The sequence below is a fragment of the Equus quagga genome, chromosome 1 (assembly GCF_021613505.1).
Source record: "Equus quagga isolate Etosha38 chromosome 1, UCLA_HA_Equagga_1.0, whole genome shotgun sequence".
Lineage (NCBI taxonomy): Eukaryota > Metazoa > Chordata > Mammalia > Perissodactyla > Equidae > Equus > Equus quagga.
The window spans coordinates 89,498,749-89,520,372 of NC_060267.1; the positions used below are offsets into that span (position 1 = coordinate 89,498,749).

General features: G+C 47.5%; 1 protein-coding gene across 9 annotated transcripts in view; it reads left to right on the forward strand.

Moving 5' to 3' along the window:
• The window catches only part of SPTAN1 (spectrin alpha, non-erythrocytic 1), a 64,802-nt gene that overhangs the window by 33,322 nt on the left and 9,856 nt on the right, over nucleotides 1-21,624 (forward strand). For 6 of the 9 annotated variants that reach the window (XM_046653746.1, XM_046653737.1, XM_046653763.1 and 3 more), the window contains 20 exons: nucleotides 1,543-1,647; nucleotides 2,087-2,110; nucleotides 2,664-2,699; nucleotides 4,610-4,657; nucleotides 5,445-5,536; nucleotides 5,856-6,000; nucleotides 6,100-6,281; nucleotides 8,804-8,903; nucleotides 9,069-9,266; nucleotides 9,364-9,510; nucleotides 10,235-10,338; nucleotides 10,445-10,607; nucleotides 10,994-11,008; nucleotides 13,217-13,348; nucleotides 13,605-13,742; nucleotides 14,961-15,065; nucleotides 17,587-17,795; nucleotides 18,926-19,046; nucleotides 19,253-19,374; nucleotides 19,957-20,089. In XM_046653746.1, coding sequence (XP_046509702.1) covers nucleotides 1,543-1,647; nucleotides 2,087-2,110; nucleotides 2,664-2,699; nucleotides 4,610-4,657; nucleotides 5,445-5,536; nucleotides 5,856-6,000; nucleotides 6,100-6,281; nucleotides 8,804-8,903; nucleotides 9,069-9,266; nucleotides 9,364-9,510; nucleotides 10,235-10,338; nucleotides 10,445-10,607; nucleotides 10,994-11,008; nucleotides 13,217-13,348; nucleotides 13,605-13,742; nucleotides 14,961-15,065; nucleotides 17,587-17,795; nucleotides 18,926-19,046; nucleotides 19,253-19,374; nucleotides 19,957-20,089 — 2,319 coding nt within the window. The remainder of the gene's footprint in view (nucleotides 1-1,542; nucleotides 1,648-2,086; nucleotides 2,111-2,663; nucleotides 2,700-4,609; nucleotides 4,658-5,444; nucleotides 5,537-5,855; nucleotides 6,001-6,099; nucleotides 6,282-8,803; nucleotides 8,904-9,068; nucleotides 9,267-9,363; nucleotides 9,511-10,234; nucleotides 10,339-10,444; nucleotides 10,608-10,993; nucleotides 11,009-13,216; nucleotides 13,349-13,604; nucleotides 13,743-14,960; nucleotides 15,066-17,586; nucleotides 17,796-18,925; nucleotides 19,047-19,252; nucleotides 19,375-19,956; nucleotides 20,090-21,624) is intronic. The other 3 variants (XM_046653799.1, XM_046653771.1, XM_046653805.1) reach the window with 1 other exon arrangement.

The window sequence follows — 21,624 nt, forward strand, 5'->3', positions numbered from 1 at the left end:
TGCTCCGAGCTGCAAAATTGTTCAAAGCCTTGGTTCTCTTGATGTTTTTCCAGATTACTAGAACGAAAATTACATGGATTATATTCCACCATCTGTGAGCATTTTTTTTTTTGAGGAAGATTAGGCCTGAGCTAACATCTGCCGCCAATCTTCCTCTTTTTGCTGAGGAAGACTGGCCCTGAGCTAACATCCTTGCCCATATTTTTTAATATATGTGGGACGCCTGCCACACATGGCTTAACAAGTGGTCCGTAGGTCCGCACCCGGGATCTGAACTGGCGAACCCTGGGCCACCAAAGCAGAACATGCGGACTTAACCATTGCACCACTGGGCTGGTCCCCTGTGAGCTATTTCTAAATGAGTTTAATCGAAATTTTTCTTGGACCGATTTAGTTTCAAGGAAATACACGCAGTTTTCTCTATCTGTTGTTTTAAGATAGTTTTTAACCTCAAATATAAAAATAGGTAAAAGTTTGTTCTTCATTGGGGTAAAATTCACATAACATACAGTTAACCATTTTAAAGTGCACAGTTGAGAAGCATCTAGTACATTCACGGTGTTGTTCAACCATCATCTTTATCTCATTATAAAACATCTTTAGGGGCCGCCCTGGTGGTGCAGTGGTTAAGTTCGCACATTCCGCTTCTCCGTGGCCTGGGGTTTGCCGATTTGGATCCTGGGTGCAGACGTGGCACTGCTTGGCAAAAGCCATGCTGTGGTAGGCGTCCCACGTATAAAGTAGAGGAAGATGGGCACGGATGTTACCTCAGGGCCAGTCTTCCTCAGCAAAAAGAGGAGGATTGGCAGTAGTTAGCTCAGGGCTAATCTTCCTCAAAAAAAAAACATAATAAAAAAACATTTTTATCACTTGAAAAGGAGACCACATATCCACTGAGCAGTCAGTCCCCACACTCTCCCTCCCCAGCCCCTGGCAACCACTAATCTGCTTTTTGTCTCTGGGTTTATGTATTCTGGACATTTCGTACAAATAGAACCATATCATGTGACCTTTTGTGATAACTGCTTTAAGTGAGCGTGTTTTCAAGGTTTGTCCTTGTTGTAGCATGTAACCATTACTTTCTATGGCTGAATGATACTCCATTGTATCCATATACCCCATTTTGTTTATCCATTTCTCAGTTTAAAAGTATTCTTACAACCACTTAAAATGGGTGAGGGGCTTTTTCTCTCACAGTGGCTGGCTTTGAAATTTAATCACATTTTAAAAACATTATGTCTTCTCTCCCAAAGAAAAGTTAAAAAAATAAATTTCCGTTCAAACAGAATAATGGTTCACTAAGTATAGTTAATTAAGTAAATTTGAGACGGAATGTTTCTAGTACCCGATCATTTTTTTACTTGATAGTGACAGTCAGGATTTCCTGATTCAGGTCACTGTCAAGGAATAGAAAAACCAATTCCTAGGCTCCCTGTTGAACAGAAATGTATAGATTCAAACCGTAGTTTATGAGTGTCTGTTGACTCCCTCCTCCTTTGAATTGCTCTTGTGGGTTTCAGTTGTTATCCTTTTGCTTTAAAGGATCTGAAGGCCAATGAGTCACGGCTGAAGGACATTAACAAGGTGGCTGAAGCCCTGGAGTCTGAAGGTCTGATGGCGGAGGAGGTGCAGGCGGTGCAGCAGCAGGTGAGCATCTGATCGCACGCTGAGGCTCTGTCGCCGCAAGGAAGCAACTTGGTTCCTTCCTGTGTCCTTCATAGTCCAGCGAGCAGTGTACCATAGCACCGAGTTGTGGCCAGAGTATAGACCAGGCCTTCTATGTGACCAAAGCCATCTGCTCACCTTGAGCAGCAGGGAGAACAGCTCCTGTCTCTGTGCCCTCCGAGTGTCAGGAAAGATGCCTGATGCTTGTGTAGCCCTTAACTAGTCATAAACCTGTGACTCCTTCAAAGGCCTTACGTGTGAATATTCGGTCTCTCTTGGAGACTTTAAGAAGTTCCTCTGGCCAACAGGACTGTTTGTCTTTTTGTAATTCTCTGCTGTGTCTCCAGGTTTGACGGTAATGAGTAGACTGAGAGGTGTGTGTTTCCTCTAATAATAAACCGGTTTCCCTCTCTCCTTGTAGGAGGTGTATGGCGCCATGCCCAGGGTAAGTCCCAGGTGCTCCGGTGGAACTTGAACTTGAGAAGGATTAGATCTTGGGAAGACTAGGAAGTCAAGAGCCCCTTAAGGATTTTTGTTCCTGAGCCTCAGAGATGCCTTTTCTGTGTAAAAATCTGTGGGAAAGAAACAGCAGAAATTGAATTGATTTCTATTCACCACTCTCCAAAAGACCAAAGAAGTTTTTCTCTCTCCAGTTTCTTAAACTTCTCCCTCAGCTATCCTTTTGGTTTGCTGATTATGCCTTTTCAAAGAATCCTCTGAGTATGACATGAAGAGAAGTTGGCAGTTGTGTTATTAGATTTCCTTATTCTGTTTTCTACTGCATAAAAAATTAGAGTTTTCCTCTCCTATTTGTTTGCTTCATTCCGTCCAGCAGCCTTGCGGTTTGCTGCCAGGCAGTGCTGAGCTCTCACTCACAGAGGGGAGTGCCGTTCTGGCTCGTTCTCTGTGGCCGTCCTGCCACGTAAAGGCAGGTCCGGTGCTGCCTTGTCTGTGCTCAGTAGCAGGGCTGCCTAAACTCCTTCTTCTTCTTGGGATAGGATGAAGGTGATTCCAAGACAGCCTCCCCGTGGAAGGTAAGAACTCTTTTGCACATTATTGTTTCCAAAGGTTTTTCAGGAACAAAAATATTTTATGTCCACTTCTGATGTGCCTCTTTGTGAGCGTTCAGGCTTGCCTTGAGCCTTTGCTCATTTCTGGACTTATGTGGGCTGCTGTCTTTTTAACTCTGGCATCATAGTCTTTAAGTTTGTCTTGAAATGTGAGGTTTAATTTACAGAAGCAAGTGTTCCCTGTGCGGATACTGAGCACGAGGTCAGTTAGGCCCCATTTATTACGCGCGTTGCTGCCAGAGTATACTTTGCAGCGGTGGCACTGCCTTGTCAGGCGTGGTCCCGCCAGGAGGGTTGCGGTCCAGAAGGATGTGACGTGAACAACGAAACGACTAAGAATGGAAGAGTAACCTTGCCGTTCGTCGTCTGCCTCCCCACTTTCTCCTCCGGCCTAAGAAAGGCTTCCTAGAGGGCTCCCACGTCCTTCCGAGAGATGTGAAGGGAGGAACAGGAGATGTTTACCAACTAACGCTGGACGTTATTTCACACAAATCCAGGGCTGGGGCTTGACCGGGGGCGCACAGCTCTGAGAGGAGTACAGGGGGAGCTCTTTTACGTGAAGTGTTTACAGCTGCGATTATGGAACTGGTCGCCCAAGTCCCAGTGTAGCATCCTTCTCCTGCCCCAGCTCTTCAGGACCAGGCCTTGAGTTTGAGGCAAGTTAGATAGAGCAGAGTTCTGCTATAGAAAAGTGCCTCTTCCGGAGACGTGAAGGAGGCATGAAACCTAAAAACCAGCGGCGCCCCGCCAGCCCTCCTGCTCTGGGACTTCTCCCGCTCTGTGTCTTGTCTGACCTGCTGTGAGGACTGCGGCCCAGAGGGATCTGTTCCTTTGGCCTCCTGTCCCTCCTGACTCTGACTTTTGCTCATTAAATAGACTCCACATTGGGGCAGGGTGCATTTTTCCTTTGATTCAGCTTTCTCCTCTTTTCTAATCTTAATTTTTCTTATATGGGAAAAGTTGATCATTGGTGACATGAGTGGGCAACAGCCTTACCTATCTGATCTCCTGACAGAGTTTTCTGGTGACATAAGAATTCTTTCAGAAACATATTTCATGTGACTTTATAAACACCAATACCTCCTATTTCTGAAAAGGCTTGGTGATAGTGGGTGTCTTCCCTGTGTGCCCTGTTCATCCCACAATGGTTGAAAATGTCACCTGGGCACATCATAGGAACATCCGATGAGCCTGACTTCCCTCATGCAAGCTTGGCCCCCGTTTTCTCTCATACTTAAGATTATGGGCCTCATAATGCGTGTTAAGTAGAGCTGCTTTTGGATAGAACTAGGTGGGCTCTGAGATCCAGGTGACATTTCATTTTTAGAAGTAACTACGTTGACAAGAAGAAAGCTAATTCACTGGTTTGTTTTCTCTTTCGTCTGGTAAGGCTGTTGCCCTTAGTTCAAAGGGACACTGGAAAAGAACAGCCCAGTAACCATCATTAGAAATGAAATGGTGTACTTTACTGTTTAAACAGCCTCGGGTGCCAGCGTTTGTTAAATTGAGTATGTTTTCTGGACTGTTCTCCTGTAGTACAGACAAGAAAAAGACACTAATTGTTAGTCTTTCAGCTGTCTTTTCCTCTTCAACCAGCTATTTTAATTGTGGTTTTCACCACACTCTTTTCACTCTTCAATGAGTAAAATTAATCATTGAGTTGAGCCTGATTGTGCACTTGGGTTTCTCCATGACTTTCTAGTGGTTGATACTTTTATTAATGCCTCTCTGTTCAGAATCCTGACAATATGCCTTTAAGATAATTTTGGTTGAGAATCGGGACCTAATTAATGGCTCTTGCATCTCAGATTTCTATCTCGTAATTGGCAGACACTTTGATTGGTTTTGCTTTTCTGCTTTCCTCCCCTACGTAGTCCGCTCGCCTGATGGTTCACACCGTGGCCACCTTTAATTCCATCAAGGTAAGAAACTGTGGCCAGCTCCCCTGTCTCCCCCTGGTTTCTCTCACTGTTGTCCTCCTCCTGTCTTCAGCAGAGCTCTTGTCCAAATGAGTTGTGTAGCTGTAGCACTTGTTGCTCTCCCGGGTCCGAGGATACCCTGGGCAGATACCAGCTCTCCTCAGGCGGCTTGGTGGGCTTTCCCAGTCAAGACCTCGCCAGGCCTCAGCAGAGTTAGTCTTCCTTTAGCTTCAGCATGGCCAGGAGCTGCAAGGAGCATATTGTCTAGAAGGCGGTGAATGCCGCTCTTGCCTCCTCAGGAGAAGGTTGCACTCTTTCTGGCATCTAAGGAGGTTTGTCTCCTCCAGGACAAGGCCTGGCGGCGCTCCTGCGCCTCTCGGGCCTGCTGCTCGCTCTGGGGCTGCAGCCGTGCTCCACGCTTGCGGGCAGCAGGCTCTGGGACTCAGCCCTCAGCAGGTGCCAGTGGCACCGGGCTAGGAGCCGAGAGTGAGGGCAAGGCAGCCGCGCCTCCTGCTGCTTCCAGGGTGACTGCAGGTCACTTGTTGGTCGGGTGTTCACACCATCAGATACGGCTCCCTTTGGCGAGGTTCTGACTTTCTGGACTTTTGATGTAGTTTCATACTAGTGTGCTCAAGTACAAAGGTTGGAAACGGGAAATTATCTATGCCCCAGCCCGTCCTTTGAAGTTAAGCCACCAGTCCTCTGGTTCGTGGCCCATTTCCCGGAGTCTGGTGTGGGTCTGACAGAAGAGGGGTTGCCTCAGAGCTGACACTTTGCTGTCCTCCTGCAGGAGCTGAATGAGCGTTGGCGGTCCCTGCAGCAGCTGGCGGAGGAGCGGAGCCAGCTCTTGGGCAGCGCCCATGAAGTGCAGAGATTCCACAGGTGAGGGACAGCATGGGGCTGGAAGAGGGAGAAGCAGGTGACTGTTGGGTTTACGTCAGCAGCCCCCAGATTTGCTAACTAAGCTCTCTGAGTAACAGCTGGGTCTTGTTAGTATTTTGTGCTCTGGTGCCTGGGACTGTATCTGACACAGTGCAGATGCTCAGTAAATACTGCTGAGTGACTGTGTGTTCTTTTGCTATTAGTGGCAGTCTCTGATAGATGTACAGATGCCAGCCAAGTAAACTTTTCCTGTGTGTGTCCTGTACTCAAGGCAGCCATACTGGGCATTTGTTAACTTGAACGTATGTCTCATATGTAGAGATGCTGACGAAACCAAAGAATGGATTGAAGAGAAGAACCAGGCTCTGAACACAGACAATTATGGCCACGATCTGGCCAGTGTCCAAGCCCTGCAGCGCAAGCATGAGGGCTTTGAGAGGGACCTTGCAGCTCTCGGCGACAAGGTGGGAGGACGCAGAGTCATCTTTCTACATTTCTGTCCAAGTGTCATGTTCTGCCTCTGCTCCCTTAGTTTGTGCTTTCTCACCACTTTCTTCCCATAGGTCAATTCCCTCGGGGAAACAGCCGAGCGTCTGATCCAGTCCCATCCTGAGTCTGCAGAGGATCTCCAAGAAAAATGCACCGAGTTAAACCAGGCGTGGAGCAGCCTGGGAAAGCGTGCGGACCAACGCAAGGCCAAGCTGGGTGACTCGCACGACCTGCAGCGCTTCCTCAGTGACTTCCGGTAAGGCACAGCATCCACTCACCTCTAGGGCATAGAGCCTTAGTAGTGATCGTTTTCATTAGGAAGATATTTCCCAAATGCTATATATTATATTCCTTCCTTAGACTTATTTTCCACTTTATATAGATATACCTTAGTCTCTTCCATGGACTTTTGTATTTTTTTTAAAGATTTTTTTTATTTTTTCCTTTTTCTTCCCAAAGTCCCCCGGTACCTAGTTGTATATTCTTTGTTGTGGGTCCTTCCAGTTGTGGTATGTGGGACACTGCCTCACCATGGTTTGATGAGCAGTGCCATGTCCGCGCCCAGGATTCGAACCAACGAAACACTGGGCCGCCTGCAGCGGAGCGTGCAAACTTAACCACTGGCCTGCGGGACCAGCCCCGGACTTTTGTATTTTGAAAAATTTCGAGGCTACAGAGAAATGGAAAGACTAAAAGTGAACATCCATGATGCCCTTCACCTGTAGCTGCCAGTTAACTTTTGTGACATTCATTTTATCTGTAAATATGTCCTTTGGTTTTTCTGAATCACATGAAAGTGGGTTGCAGATACGTGACACTTCACCTCAACTACTTGAGCACATATGTCCTAGGAGCAAGGACCTTCTCCCACATAACTGCATCTTCATTATCAAACTCAAGAAATCCAACACAAATGCAGTAATATTTAAGTCCGTATTCGTTTTTTCCAGTTGTCTCAAATATGTGTTTTCTAGTCAGGGCTTATTTATTGATCTAGGATTCAGTCGAGAATGAGCATTGCATTTGGCAGTCTGGTCTCCTTGATCTAGAACAGTACCTGACTGCCTTCTGTGTTTTGTCTTTCATGATGTTGACATTTTTGAAGGGTCCAGGCCAGTTGTCATGTGGAATGTCCCTTAATCTGGGACCTCCATCTTTTCAAGGCTGAATGGGTGATTTGTAGCTTTTTTACTAGGCCCATTTAGGACAACATTTCCTCTTTTCTTCTCCCCAAAGCCCCAGTCCATGGCTGTATACCCTAGTTGTGAGTCCCTCTAGTTCTATTTGGGCACTGCCACAACATAGCTTGATGTGCTCTGTGTAGGTCTGCGCCTGGGATCTCAGCTGGTGAACCCTGGGCCACGGAAACGGAGTGTGTGAACTTAACTCTACACCACTGGGCCGGCCCCAGGATGACGTTTCTTTTGTATGTTTTTGTGCTAACGGTGTTTGCTCACACACACTCCTGTGTATATGCGTATGTCCGTTTTAACTGGGCTTTCCCTCTACTGGGATGGGATAGGCAGGTGATGCTTTTCCCCTTCACAGGCCTCTGCTAGGAGGTCCCAGTTGTTGTTGCTTTTTGGGGTTTTGTTGAGGTGAAGGTCACATAACAATTAGCCATTTTAAAGTGTGTAGTTCTGTAGCATTTAGTGCATTCACATTGTTATACAACCAGCACCTCTCTCTAGTTCGGAAACATTGCCATCATCCTAGAACGCCTCATACCCGTAAGTAATCACTCCCCAGTCCCCTCGCATCGAATGTGCTCTGTCTCTCTGGATTTGCCTGTTCGGGGTGTTTTATATAAAAGGAAGCATACACCTGGCTTTACATATTGATTTTTGTGCCCTGGTGTGTGGACATGTGTAAGATGCTGGGTTATATGCATGCATAGACCCAGGAATTTTAAGGCTTAATCCCAAAGAAAGGTATTTTCATTTGAAGCTCTAAGAAACTAAACTATATGGGGCTGGCCCCGTGGCTGAGTGGTTAAGTTTGTGCACTCTGCTGCAGGCGGCCCAGTGTTTCGTTGGTTCAAATCCTGGGCGCAGACATGGCACTGCTCATCAAACCACGCTGAGGCAGCATCCCACATACCACAACTAGAAGGACCCACAACGGAGAATATACAACTATGCACCGGGGGACCTTGGGGAGAAAAAGGAAAAAATAAAAAAAAATAAAATCTTTAAAAAAAAAGAAACAAAAACTTAACTATAACTATTGCCTCTGTTAGAAGCTATTATTTCGTAAGGTTAAAAGATTTTAGTTATTGGGCTGGCCTGGTGGCACAGCGGTTAAGTTCGCAGGTTCCACTTCAGCAGCCCGTGGTTCGTCAGTTCGCATCCCGGGTGTGGACATGGCACCGCTTGGCAAGCCATGCTGTGGTAGGCGTGTCATATACAAAGTAGAGGAAGATGGGCACGGATGTTAGCTCAGGACCAGTCTTTCTCAGCAAAAAGAGGATTGGCTGCAGATGTTAGCTCAGGGCTGATCTTCCTTAAAAAAATAAAATAAAGCAAATTAAAAAAAAAGACCTTAGTTATAAACCTAATTTGCTTTTCCTCTGAGAAAGTCTTGATTTTTTTTTTAAATATCTCAACAAGACAGACAAGGCTTTGGAGTACTTGGCCCAGAGATCTAGCCCCATTCAGTAGATTGAGATTAACCCTAAATAACCGTCTGAGACAAGAATTATGTAGTTTTTCCTTTTCCTGGGTAGAAGGCATGCTCACCAGATATGTAATAGCTATTGCTCTGGGATCTGGTTTCCAGGGACCTCATGTCCTGGATCAATGGAATACGGGGGTTGGTGTCCTCAGATGAGCTAGCCAAGGATGTCACTGGAGCTGAAGCTTTGCTGGAACGACATCAGGTGGGTAGACGTGCCTGCCGAGTGGCAGAAACATGGTTGCTCTGCTGGGCCAGGAGGACCTCGCCGCTGTGCCCGCCCGGCCCGCCCCGTTGTTGAGTCTCTTGGTGGTTGGTATTAGAGTGGGCATCTGTGCCAGTTACCTAATCCTTTCTCTCCTTTTGGCAGGAGCACCGGACAGAAATTGATGCCAGGGCTGGCACTTTCCAGGCATTTGAGCAGTTTGGGCAGCAGCTGTTGGCGCATAGGCACTATGCCAGCCCGGAGATCAAGGAGAAACTAGATATTCTAGATCAGGAGCGTGCGGATCTGGAGAAGGCCTGGGTTCAGCGCAGGATGATGTTGGATCAGTGCCTCGAACTGCAGGTACGTGTGCTGGACAGCAGCTTCCTGTTTGCCATGGGGTCTGACCAGGTGTTTCATTGCCAAAAGCTCCGTCTTCTCACCTCCCTCTCCCCTTCAGCTGTTTCATCGAGACTGTGAGCAAGCTGAGAACTGGATGGCTGCCCGGGAGGCCTTCTTGAACACCGAAGACAAAGGAGACTCACTGGACAGTGTGGAGGCCCTGATCAAAAAGCACGAGGACTTTGACAAAGCAATTAATGTCCAGGTGAGACCTTTGTACCGTAGAATCCGCAGCTAGATTTTTCCAGATTGATGTCTTCTCCCTTTGTTGGCTTATTCTCCTTTCTTTCCTTAATGACTGGAGTGAAAAGAGTCATTGACTTGCTTAACTCAGCTGGAGAGCTTTGGCAGCTTCCTTAAATTAAAATACTTGATGCTGACTCCTCCAAAGAAGTGACACAGTCACTGTGATATCTCCAGTAATACTGGATAGTTGGGGAAGAATGATATGTACATAAGTGGTTTTTTTATATAAATTATGGTATTTCTGAGGTTTTAATAGTGGGGATGCCACAGGGGAAAAAACGTATTGTGAAGGGAAAGAAAAACAATTTTGTGGTTGGTAAGGGAATGCATGAACATGAACAGATCAGAAAGATGTAAAACTTCAATTTACAAACCGTTTTGTTGAAAATCTGACAACCTGATCCTGTTGAGGTAATTTTGTCTGACATCTGTTGGTGTTCTAGCCCCTGCCCCAGCCCAGCGTGACCTGGAATCTTCTTGAGTTAAACTCTACTCTAGTAATGATTGAAATCAAGCTTTCTTCTGGCTTTTTACACTCCTGCTTCTAAAGTGTCGCTGTATTCCGATCCTGTCACCGGCTAGTTCTCAGTCACCCAAAATAACCATTCTCCCTCAAGACCTGCAGTCGAGGCCAGGCAGGGGCATCCTGCCCAGCTTAACCTCACGCCTTTGTCTGCCAACAGGAGGAGAAGATCGCCGCTCTGCAGTCCTTCGCTGACCAGCTCATTGCTGCTGGCCACTATGCGAAAGGTGACATCTCTAGCCGGCGCAATGAGGTTTTGGACAGGTGGGTGTTTCCTGGTGCTGACAGATCTCACCTATCCTCGTGCGAGAGCCCTGCCCTGTCAAACTCCAAGGGATGTTCACATCTGGTCTCGGTTTCACTTTCTCAGGTGGCGACGTTTAAAAGCCCAGATGATTGAGAAAAGGTCAAAGCTGGGAGAATCGCAAACCCTGCAGCAGTTTAGCCGGGATGTGGACGAGATTGAGGCTTGGATCAGCGAAAAACTGCAGACCGCGAGTGATGAGTCGTATAAGGATCCCACCAACATCCAGGTGAGCTGAACGGACCGGCTGTTTATCTCAGAAGTAGCCTGTGACATGGAGCAGGTGTTGTTAAATTAGGCATCTTAAGGGGGACGTATCTGTAAGACGACTTCCTTGTACCCATGGTGCAGCCAGTGAAAATTATTTTAGTAAGCTAAGTGGAGAAAGTCCCACCAAATTGTCAGAGCCACTTAAAAGCTCCTGTCCTCATTTGTCTCTGTTGAAACCATGTCTGCTCTGAAAGAAGTCTGAGGACCGCCCCCCTTCTATTTGCTGTCCCCAAACGCTGAGCTTCCCAGGGGAAGTATGACAGCAAAATGAGTTTCTGTGTAAGAGCCGATACCTGTATTCACATCAGTGTACTGAACTTTTGTTATTTTAATCTATTTTTGTAGCTTTCCAAGCTGCTGGTAAGTTTTTTATTTTTTTAAAGAGTTTTGGTTAAATGAGCTCCAGTGTTTGTGTTCTTCTGTAGAGATTCTTGTTATTGTGGTCACACAGTCTGCTGGTGTCTCTTCATCCATCCTCTTCATTTCTAATCGTCCATCACACTCCATTCAAGTGCGCCTGTGGGATGTGGCTTTCTCTGTTGTAATTAGCCTGCAACCCTTCACTCCCCTCCCTGCTCCAGTTTATCACGTAGGCAAATTCTGCACAATGTTTGATTTGGGGGGCAGTAGTTGACTGTTTTCTTTCTAGAGGTCCTTTCAATAAATGAAATGACCAGCTTTTTTGGTGTGGACGTGGGCTCGTCTTGCTGTGGGCTCATGCTTCTCAGTGGCCTAGGGCAGGGAGACTGGCGGAGTGTGAGAGTTGTATTGCACACACAGTCTGGTGTCCTGAGGTGCTGCTCACTGGAGAGGGACAGCTAGAGACCCACAGAGAGGCAGATGATCTGCTTGCAGATATAAGAGGAACCAGGGCTGAGATGTCAAGAGAAAAGTGGACATTATCCAAGGGGTAGTGGAAGGGGCTTTTCAGTCAAAATGTAGCTCAGAAGTTGCTTAAATGGGGGTGGGCCCTGTGGCCAAGTGGTTAAGTTCATGCACTCTGCTTTGGCAGCCCAGAGTTTCACCAGTTAAGATCCTGGGAACAGACCTGGCACCGCTCATCAAGCCACGCTGAGGCGGCATCCCACATAGCACAACCAGAAGGACCTACAACTATGTACTGCAGGGCTTTGGGGAGAAGAAAAAAAAGAGGAAGATTGGGCCTGAGCTAACATCTATTGCCAATCTTTAAAAAAAGAAAAAAAAAAGCATATGAGAGAAGTGACTCAGTTAAAAAGAAAGAAATTGCTTAAATGGATGGAAGAAATGAAGAAATAGAATAGATGGTATTGGGGCCAGCCCCGTGGCCAAGTGGTGAAGTTCGCACGCTCAACTTTGGCGGCCCAGGGTTTCACCAGTCCGGATCCTGGGCACAGACATGGCACCACTCATCAGGCCGTGTTGAGGTTCTTCTGTAGAGATGGCGTCCCACATGCCACAACTAGAAGGCCCACAACTAAAATATACAACTGTGTACTGGGAGATTTGAGGAGAAAAAGCAGAAAAAAAAAAAAGAATAGATGGTATTTGAATCAAACAGTGATCAGAAAAAAGGGAGTTGAGCTTTTGTCAGGATTTGTGGGTATTTGAGACCCGTGTTCCTGTGATTGGGCTCAGGCGTCAGAGTGTGTTAGTAAGAAGGGCACTTTACGTTAGCGCTGTCTCCCAGCCATGCGGCTCCATCCTTTCCCGGTTGCTGCCCCTGAAATGAAACATGTGATGCAGAACCCCTCCCCAGCTGTACTGCTTTTTCCTTTCGGTTCTTTTCCCCCAAATAACACTCTCCCCTGAAACCCTGCATTTCTCACCCAGAATTGTGCTACAGCTATGTCCTCGCTTGTCTCTTGTGGTGTTCTCGCACCTTCTGTTTCTTTGTGGATTTCTAAAGACCCACTCAGGCCCCAGCATCGGGATCCCGTTATTCCCCCAGCCCTCTCTTTTCCTAGGAAAGAGAAATCCCCACCTGTAGTCAAACCTGGCTTTTGATGACACCCAGGAATTTTGATTAATAGCAGCTGCCCCATGAGAAGCCAGCAAAGCCAAGGTCTGCGGCAGCTATAGACTTCTCTGTCGACAGAGGGTCAGCCTGACCATCAGACACATTGCTTCAGAGTGACTGCTGCCTTAGAGGAGGAGAGATCCATGTGCGTGCTCTTTCTTAGAGCTTTTGTCCACTATGGAGAAAGCCGTGGGTGGAAATTATGTACAGGTGGATTCAAAACTACAGTTGGCCGTTGCCATCTTCTGCAAAACGTTAGAAAGTGTCTGTGTAGGACTTCACTCCCAGCCAGCTAGTCCAGCTGAGTTAAGAATTGGCTCAATTCACCTCCTCCCGGGCCGGTAAATTCCCTTTCTCCTGGCCCAGACCTTCTGCTGAACCCCTCCCTAACAGACTGACCCCTACAATATTCACGCAAATTCTGTGATTGTTCTCTATAAGAAAAGGTTGAAACTTGCCCCCAGTTCTTTAGGTTTGCTCCCACTCCCTCCCTGCTGAGAATCCCTTCTTCCTGAAAGGATGTCATCTAGTAGGACCTGGTTTTGACAGGTTGTTTTTGGTATTTTTAGAGCAAGCATCAGAAGCATCAGGCCTTTGAAGCAGAGCTGCACGCCAATGCTGACCGGATCCGCGGGGTCATTGACATGGGCAACTCCCTCATTGAGCGTGGGGCCTGTGCTGGCAGCGAAGATGCTGTCAAGGTATGGTCCACCAGCCCCTCCTCCCGGCCCGAGAAGCGGGGCTTGGATTTGAGTGTTAGCGTGTTACTGTCAACCTGCTGCTGACTTTGAGATAAAGAGATGAGAAGGCTGTTGGCGGCAATACAGGTGGGGAATGCAGTGAGAGTGGCTCCTGTGAGTGCTGTCCATTCTCCTCTCAGAGTGTGTCACATCAGCCTCAGGAGAGGGACTTCTGCTTGGATTTCCCCATCTCTAATGGCTCCCTTCTCTTCCCCAGGCCCGGCTGGCTGCCTTAGCTGACCAGTGGCAGTTTCTGGTACAGAAGTCAGCTGAAAAGAGCCAAAAACTGAAAGAAGCCAACAAGCAGCAGAACTTTAACACCGGAATCAAGGACTTTGACTTCTGGCTTTCTGAGGTAATGCCCAGTGGTTTCCCTTCCCACCATTGGAGGACTTCTAGTCACTGGGGCAACAGGCCCCAAACCATGAAAGAGCAGGGCTTTCCCAATGCCCCTTTCAACAGAAACCATTATCAAATGGGAGTTGTGTGCCGTTAGGGATTCATCAGCAGACAGAATGAACACTTAGAGAAGAGAGAGCTTATCTTTGATGAGACTTAGACCACAGATCGCTCATCTCCGTAGGGAATGCAAATAGGAAGAGGTTATGGGGGTCTCTGTGATAGGCAGCTCCAGCGAGTCTGTGCCTAGATAGAAATCAAATAGCAAAGAGTCAGGAAGCCAGAGTAGGTAACGCATTCTCTGTGGAAGATTTAGAGAGTACAGAAAGTATGAAGGGTCTGGCCCGGTGGTGTAGTGGTTAAGTTTGTGCGCTTTGCTTTGGCGGCCTGGGGTTCACCAGTTCGGATCCTGGGTGTGGATCCGCACTGCTCATCCAGCCTTGCTGGGGCAGTGTCCCACGTAGAAGAACTAGAAGGAGGTACAACTATGTACTTGGGGCTTAGGGGAGGAAAAAAGGAAAACAAGAGGAAGATGGGCAACAGATGTTAGCTCAGGGCCAATCTTCCTCACTAAGAAAGCATACCTTAAAAAGAAAAGTAGTATGAAGAAATAGAAGTTGTTAGAAACCACCACTGTCTGCATACCTACTCTATACGTGTTTTCACACGTCATTTTTCATTAGTGCATATTGGGAGTGTTATCCAAGTCGCTAAAAGTTCTTCCTGAATGTCTGAACACAGCGGAAGTCCGTCACCGAGTTACGCCGTCATTTGTAGCCCTTCCCCTGTTGTTGGTCATTCAGGTGTCCCGGCTTTTCGGTAGCGTACATTTTGCTGCCATGAACCTCTTTGTGTATTAATCTTTGCCCATGCTGCTGGTTCTTCCCCTGGGGAGACCCCTTGAAGGGGATTGCTGTGCATTTTGCCAGTGTACCACTGTGAAGGCTCAGTGACCCAGCCTTTAGCTGTAGTATTTAAATTCATAGGCTTTTGAGTCTGCATTTACACAAAGGAACGCATCTTAGGCCGTGCAGGCTGATACAAGCTGAGCAGGCATAGCACTAGTAACGTGTGATTGAGAAGAGACCTGGAATTACAAGCAGGCTTCTGGGATTTCCCTGAACACTAAATGTGCTCCATGCAGTAGCCTTTCCCTTCTGTCTTTCATTGCCAGGTGGAGGCCCTTCTGGCATCTGAGGATTACGGCAAAGACCTGGCTTCTGTGAATAACTTGCTAAAAAAACATCAGCTGCTGGAGGCAGATATATCTGCCCATGAGGTGAGCTGGGGGAGGCAGCCAGGCTGCATTGGGGCATGGCTGTGGACAACTCTTGAGGAGATCCAGCGCATTGGAGGAGAGCGACGTCTGTCACTTACTGCCAAGGTTCTCAAACATTGTGAGAAACTAACATTATGTAACTAAAAGAGTTTATTATGTGGGTTTTATCTATCAGTGTTCACCATTATTAAAAAATAAATCTTAGGGGACCGGCCCGGTGTCACAGTGATCAAGTTCACGCATTCCTCTTCGGCAGCCCGGGGTTCACCGGTTTGGATCGTGCGTATGGACATGGCGCCGCTTGGCAAAAGCCATGCTGTGGTAGGCATCCCACATGTAAAGTAGAGGAAGATGAGCATGGATGTGAACTCAGGGCCAGTCTTCCTCAGCAAAAAGAGGAGGATTGGCAGCAGACGTTAGCTCAGGGCTAATCTTCCTCAAAAAAATAAAAATAAATCTTAAAAGTTATATTTAAAAAAAATCTCAAGGGGTTACATACTGTCCCCATTTATGTAACATTCTCAAAATGACAAATTATAGAGATGGAGAGCAAATTAGTAGTTGCCCTGGGCCTCCAAATGGGGGTGGGCGAGCAACCCTAAAAGTAGAAGGAAGTTCCTTGTGCTGGCAGAACAATATCTGTGTCTTGATTTGGCAATAGTTACACAAATCTACACATGATAATTGCCCAGAACTACATACGTACACTCATAGAGGCACAGAAACGATGCGTATAAAATTGGTGAACTCTGAACAAGGTCTGTGGGTTGACTGTACCAGTGTCAGTTTCCCGGTTTTGATACTGTGCTGTGAAAAATGCGACAGTTGGGAGGAACTGGGTGAAGGGTACATGGAACCTATACTATTTTTGCAACTTCTCATGGATCTATAATTATTTCAAAGTAAGAAAGTTGAGAAAACTGACAAAAAGTTTATTAATTCATTTAAAATAATAAGCCCATTAGAAATTATTAACGTAAGTAACTTTTTAAATGAATAATAACTGTATTTTTCTAAAAACAAAAATGTAGCTGGAAGAGTGGCATTGGTTGTAATTTTGCACATTTCTTGAATGCCCAACTTAATAGAAGACAGTTGGATTCTCACAGACGCTCTGAATTCAGTTTGTTGTGGAGTGTTGCACACAATGAAAACACAGCCTCACACAGGTACTTAGAGAATGGAGTGGTATTTTAATTCAGGTAATTAATGTTGAACGCAGGATACTACACCAATCTCAGTAAATGCTCATTTCTTAAAAGTTAGTTGCACAGTGGACACTGAAACCCTGTCACTGAGTTTTTCGTACTGTTTTATATTAAAATCCACTGGTCCGTTTAGACTTTGAATGGATCTTTTTTACCTATGCATGATGTTACAGAATCATTTGGAGAGTACTGGTGTGCTGAGTTAAGTAGATCTTTTAAATACTGACTCATTTCATTATATCATCACATTCATTAACATCCCAACCAGTCTCAACACAGTGATCTTTACATACATATTGCAAAGCTGTCAACTTGTAGGGGTTAGTGCAAATTATCCAAAAGTGTAGTTTTCTCATGAAAGTTTGAATTTTATCATTAGCAACAAACTCCGTTTTCTTTAAAGTGACAGGTTCACTTTATTCTTGACAGAATATTTGCCAATATTGAAGTGTGAATGATCCTAGTTGTCTGTTGGTTCTTTCAAGTGACCACAGTGGTCCTTGAAGAGTGGCTGGCTCAGCTCACAGCGGGGGCTTTTCCTCAAGCCGGTCACTGCACTGGAGTGTGCAGCAGAAGTGCTGTGTGTGATGAAACGGGAACTACACATACGGTATTAAAATGACATGTTCTCTTTTTTTTTTTTTTTTTTATTTTTTTGAGGAAGATTAGCCCTGAGCTAACTGCTGCCAATCCTCCTCTTTTTGCTGAGGAAGACTGGCCCTGAGCTCACATCCGTGCCCATCTTCCTCTACTTTATATGTGGGATGCCTGCCGCAGCATGGCTTGCCAAGCGGTGCCATGTCCACCCCTGGCATCTGAACCGGCGAACCCTGGGCCGCCGAAGCGGAACGTGCGAACTTAACTGCTGTGCCACGAGGGCAGCCCCTAAAATGACATATTCTTAATGAAGAATATTTAATAAAATTATCAGCTTTTGCTGCTTTTTTAGGGATATTCTCAAGTGAAAAAGCATTTTTTACTGCAAGTGCATGGCAGGAAAGAATCGGATTTCTGCTAGTGCAGGTACCACTGCCTTGAGCCTAAGGCCTCAGCATTCCCCTCATTGTGTTTGCACTATCAGTGCAAATGTCCACACAGTGCAAAAGGCAGATGATGTTTTTGTGTTCTTGTAAAAACAGTTCTGACCTCATAGACCTCAGCGGTCTACATACCACACTTTGAGAATGTCAGCACTCCACACGAATAAATATTGAACCACCCTGTCAATGAGGAATTCCTACATTCTTATTTTCAAGCAGATATTCATGGGAGACCCAGATTTCTGACTCCTCTCGTTATGTCCTCTGCCCCAGGATCGCCTGAAGGACCTGAACAGCCAGGCAGACAGCCTGATGACCAGCAGTGCCTTTGACACCTCCCAAGTGAAGGACAAGCGGGACACCATCAATGGTCGTTTCCAGAAGATCAAGAGCATGGCAGCCTCCCGGCGAGCCAAGCTGAATGAATCCCATCGCCTGCACCAGTTCTTCAGGGACATGGATGATGAGGAGTCCTGGATCAAGTAGGTGCTCCTGGGATCTCACCTCATCCTCTGGGACGCGCCTTGAACCTTCAGGGGCAGGCGCTAGGAACGGTGCACTGAAAGAGAGTCAGGAGGTTCAGGGCGCCTGGCCAGGAGGTTTCAGTCTCTCCTGGATTGTGTGGGAGACAGGAAAGTGTGGCAGAAAGGGTGTGGGCTCAGCAGTGTGCTGGGCTGGGTCCCAACTCTGCACACACGCACCGTGGGATCCTCAGTCTCTTCTCCTGAGATCCAGCTGTGTGGTGATAATGATCAGCGATGGCCTCCAAAATGGTAGTGAAGCCTGGCAGTTATCCTAAGTCTTATCTAGATCTTGCCCTTAGATCGCAGGGGCAGCTAGTGAGTTCATATCCAGGAAAGACTGATCCTGTGGAACACTGCTGCTTGGAGCACAGAGAGCTGTTTTTTTAATCACCCCTCCCCCCAAAATTGCAGTCAGCCTTTTCCAGTTGATGTAGCATGTAAACAGACAGGGTGTGGTTTTTTTTTTTTAACGATTACTATTTTTTTTTAAGATTTTATTTTTCCTTTTTCTTCCAAAGCCCCTCAGTACATGGATGTATATTTTAGTTGTGGGTCTTTCTAGTTGTGCTGTGTGGGACACGGCCTCAGCATGGCCTCATGAGCAGTGCCATGTCCACGCCCAGGATTCGAACTGGTGAAATCCCGGGCCACCAAAGCAGAGCGCTCGAACTAAACCACTCGGCCACGGGGCCGGCCCCAAAACAGACCTTTTTTAGGGACAAAATCCTTTCTTCATTCCTCACTTCTTTAAAAAAATATTTAGCTCAATATTTTTATAGTACATGGAAGTACGTACTTGATCAAGTAGGATTGATAAGGGACACACCAGTGGCACCTCCTTGTTCTCCAGCGCACCCCAACCCTCTGCAGATCAGACACAGTAGGTGCTGAGAGAGACATGTGTGGACACTGTGCGTTTGGGGAATAGAAGCTTTTGTTTCCCAGAAGAGGCAGAGGTTTTCCTGGAGAGACTGGGAGACGCAGGTGAAGGACATCATAGGCTCTGTAAATGTCAGAGCTGTTTCGATCAAACATCCCCAGCTGAAAACACAAAGTGCAGAGCCTGACTCACTGCCTGTGTGGTCCAGGGAGAAGAAGCTGCTGGTGAGCTCTGAGGACTATGGCCGAGACCTGACCGGCGTCCAGAACCTGAGGAAGAAGCACAAACGGCTGGAGGCAGAACTGGCTGCGCACGAGCCTGCTATCCAGGTGAGGAGGGCCTCCTCCCGCTGAGGGCAGTGGGGAGGGATGGGGCCCAGGCGACATCAAAGAGATCCTTTGCTTGAGTCTCTCCAGTGTTTGTGACCCCTCGTCCCAGACTGGGAGGGAGAAGCTCTGAATCTGATGTTGAGGCTTTTCATGGAAGCGTCTAGAAGCAGGTGATAGTTGTTGATCAAATCATTCTTACTTGTCAGGGTGTCCTGGACACTGGAAAGAAGCTTTCTGATGACAACACCATTGGGAAGGAGGAGATTCAGCAGCGTCTGGCGCAGTTTGTGGAGCACTGGAAAGAGCTGAAGCAGCTGGCTGCAGCTCGGTGAGCGGGCAGAGCACGCGTCCCGCTTTGGGTACAATGGGGAAGGCCTGCCCCTGAGGCCAGGCTCAGAGCTTCCTGCCACCCCTTGAAAACTTTCCTTGGGTGTGCAAGTGTCACAGTCGGCTGGCTTCAGGGCCACCTCTGACCAAGCACCTGGTTGCAGAGTCTCATGTTTGAACAACACTATTCCTACTTTGTATTATGCAGGAGGCTTGATTGAACCATTCACATCTCACACTCGTCATGAATTTTTGTTTGTTTGTTTGAGGAAGATTAGCCCTGAGCTAACTACTGCCAATCCTCCTCTCTTTGCTGAGGAAGAGTGGCCCTGAGCTAACATCCATGCCCGTCTTCCTCCACTTTATACATGGGATGCCTGCCACAGCATGGCTTTTGCCAAGCGGTGCCATGTCCATAGCCGGGATCCAAACCAGCGAACCCCGGGCCGCTGAAGCAGAATATGCGCACTTAACTGCTGCGACACTGGGCCGGGCCCTCGTCATGAATTATTTTTAAGCGTATGTTAACTATCAGAATCAAAGTTGGAGATTGTGGCTGGTTTTTTCTGTCTCCTGTAATTAGGGGCCAGCGGCTAGAAGAGTCCTTGGAATATCAGCAGTTTGTAGCCAACGTGGAAGAGGAGGAAGCCTGGATCAATGAGAAGATGACCCTGGTGGCCAGCGAGGACTACGGAGACACTCTGGCTGCCATCCAGGTCAGAGACTGAGGGCGCCCCTGCTTTCCGTCTTTGCAGCTGCCTGCTGGTCCCCGTTGCCTGGTTTGTTGTTCTGTGACCTTGCCTTACCGGCGAGCACACAGGGCTCACTCAGGATCTGGCGGGTTGACTGTAGCCCTCAAGATCTCTTGCCAGAGACGGTACCCTCTGTAGACAAAGTTGGCGTGACTTCGTCCGCCCCGCTGGGGAGCCCATTGTCAGTCAGCCACGTCGTTCCCGCAGGGTACTAGCACTGTGTTCGTTTCCTGTGGCTGCTGTAACCACGTACTACCAACGGGGTGTCTTCAAACAGCAGAAATTTGCTTTCTTAGACTTGCGGAGGCTAGAAGCCTGAAATCAAGGTGTAGACATGGCCTTGCTCTCTGACACTTCTAGGGGAGGACCTTCCTGTGTCTTCAGCTTCCGGCGGCCCCAGGCGTTCCTAGGCTTGTGGCAGCATGAATCCAGGCTCGGCCTCTCTGCACGTGGCTGTCTCCCTCCGTGGCTGTGTCTTCCCATGTCTTCTCTCTGGTGTTTCTGTGTCCAAATTTCTCTCCTTTTTTTTTTTTTTTTTTTTTTTTTTTTAAAGATTGGCACCTGAGCTAACGACTGTTGCCAGTCTTTTTTTTTTGTCTGCTTTTTCTCCCCAAATTCCCCCAGTTACACAGTTGTCTATTTTTTTCAGTTGTGGGTTCTTCTAGTTGTGGTGTGTGAGACACCACCTCAGTGTGGGCCGACGAGTGGTGCCGTGTCCGCACCCAGGATTCAAACTGGTGAAATCCTGGGCTGCAAAGCGGAGCGTGTGAACTTAACTACTCGGCTGCAGGGCCGGCCCTAAATTTCTCTCCTCTTATAGGACTCAAATCATATTGGATTACGGCCCACCCTAATGACCTCATCTTGACTTGATTACTTCCACAGAAACCTTATTTCCACATTCCTAGGTGCTGGGTGTTAGGACTTCATCATATTCTTTGGGGGACAGAATTCAGTCCTTAAGGGGCTTCCTGAGTACATTGGGTAACTGCTGCTGTGTAAAAGCCCTGAAGCCAGCAGCAGTTTACTTCCCATGAGTCTGTGAGTGGACAGGCCTTCCCTCTGCTGCTTTCCCATGGGATCCTCACACAGCTGCACTGAGCTGGAGGGCGTCACTTGTGCGCTGGCACCTGGGACGTCTCAGGTCCCCTCCCCTCCTCCGGAGGCTAGACCAGCCCTCAGAGGTAAAGGCAGAGGCTGCAAGGGGTCATACGGCCTAGTGGCAGGTGTTACACAACATCGACCTTGCTGCCTTCCATTGTCAGAGCAGTCACAAGGCAGCCCCGGGTCCCAGGGTGGGTCAGTAGACTCCCCTCTTGATAGCAGGAGCTACACACTGTGGTCACACGTTCCTGAACCGTGCCACCAGCTGTGGAAGCAGAGTTGCATTCCAAGAGTCAGGGTAGCCCCTGAGCCACTTCCCCACAGTGAGCATCCGTTCAGCAGCTCTGGGTGGTTTAGTCGAATTTAGATGGGGTGAGTGAGTCCCCTGGAAGCGA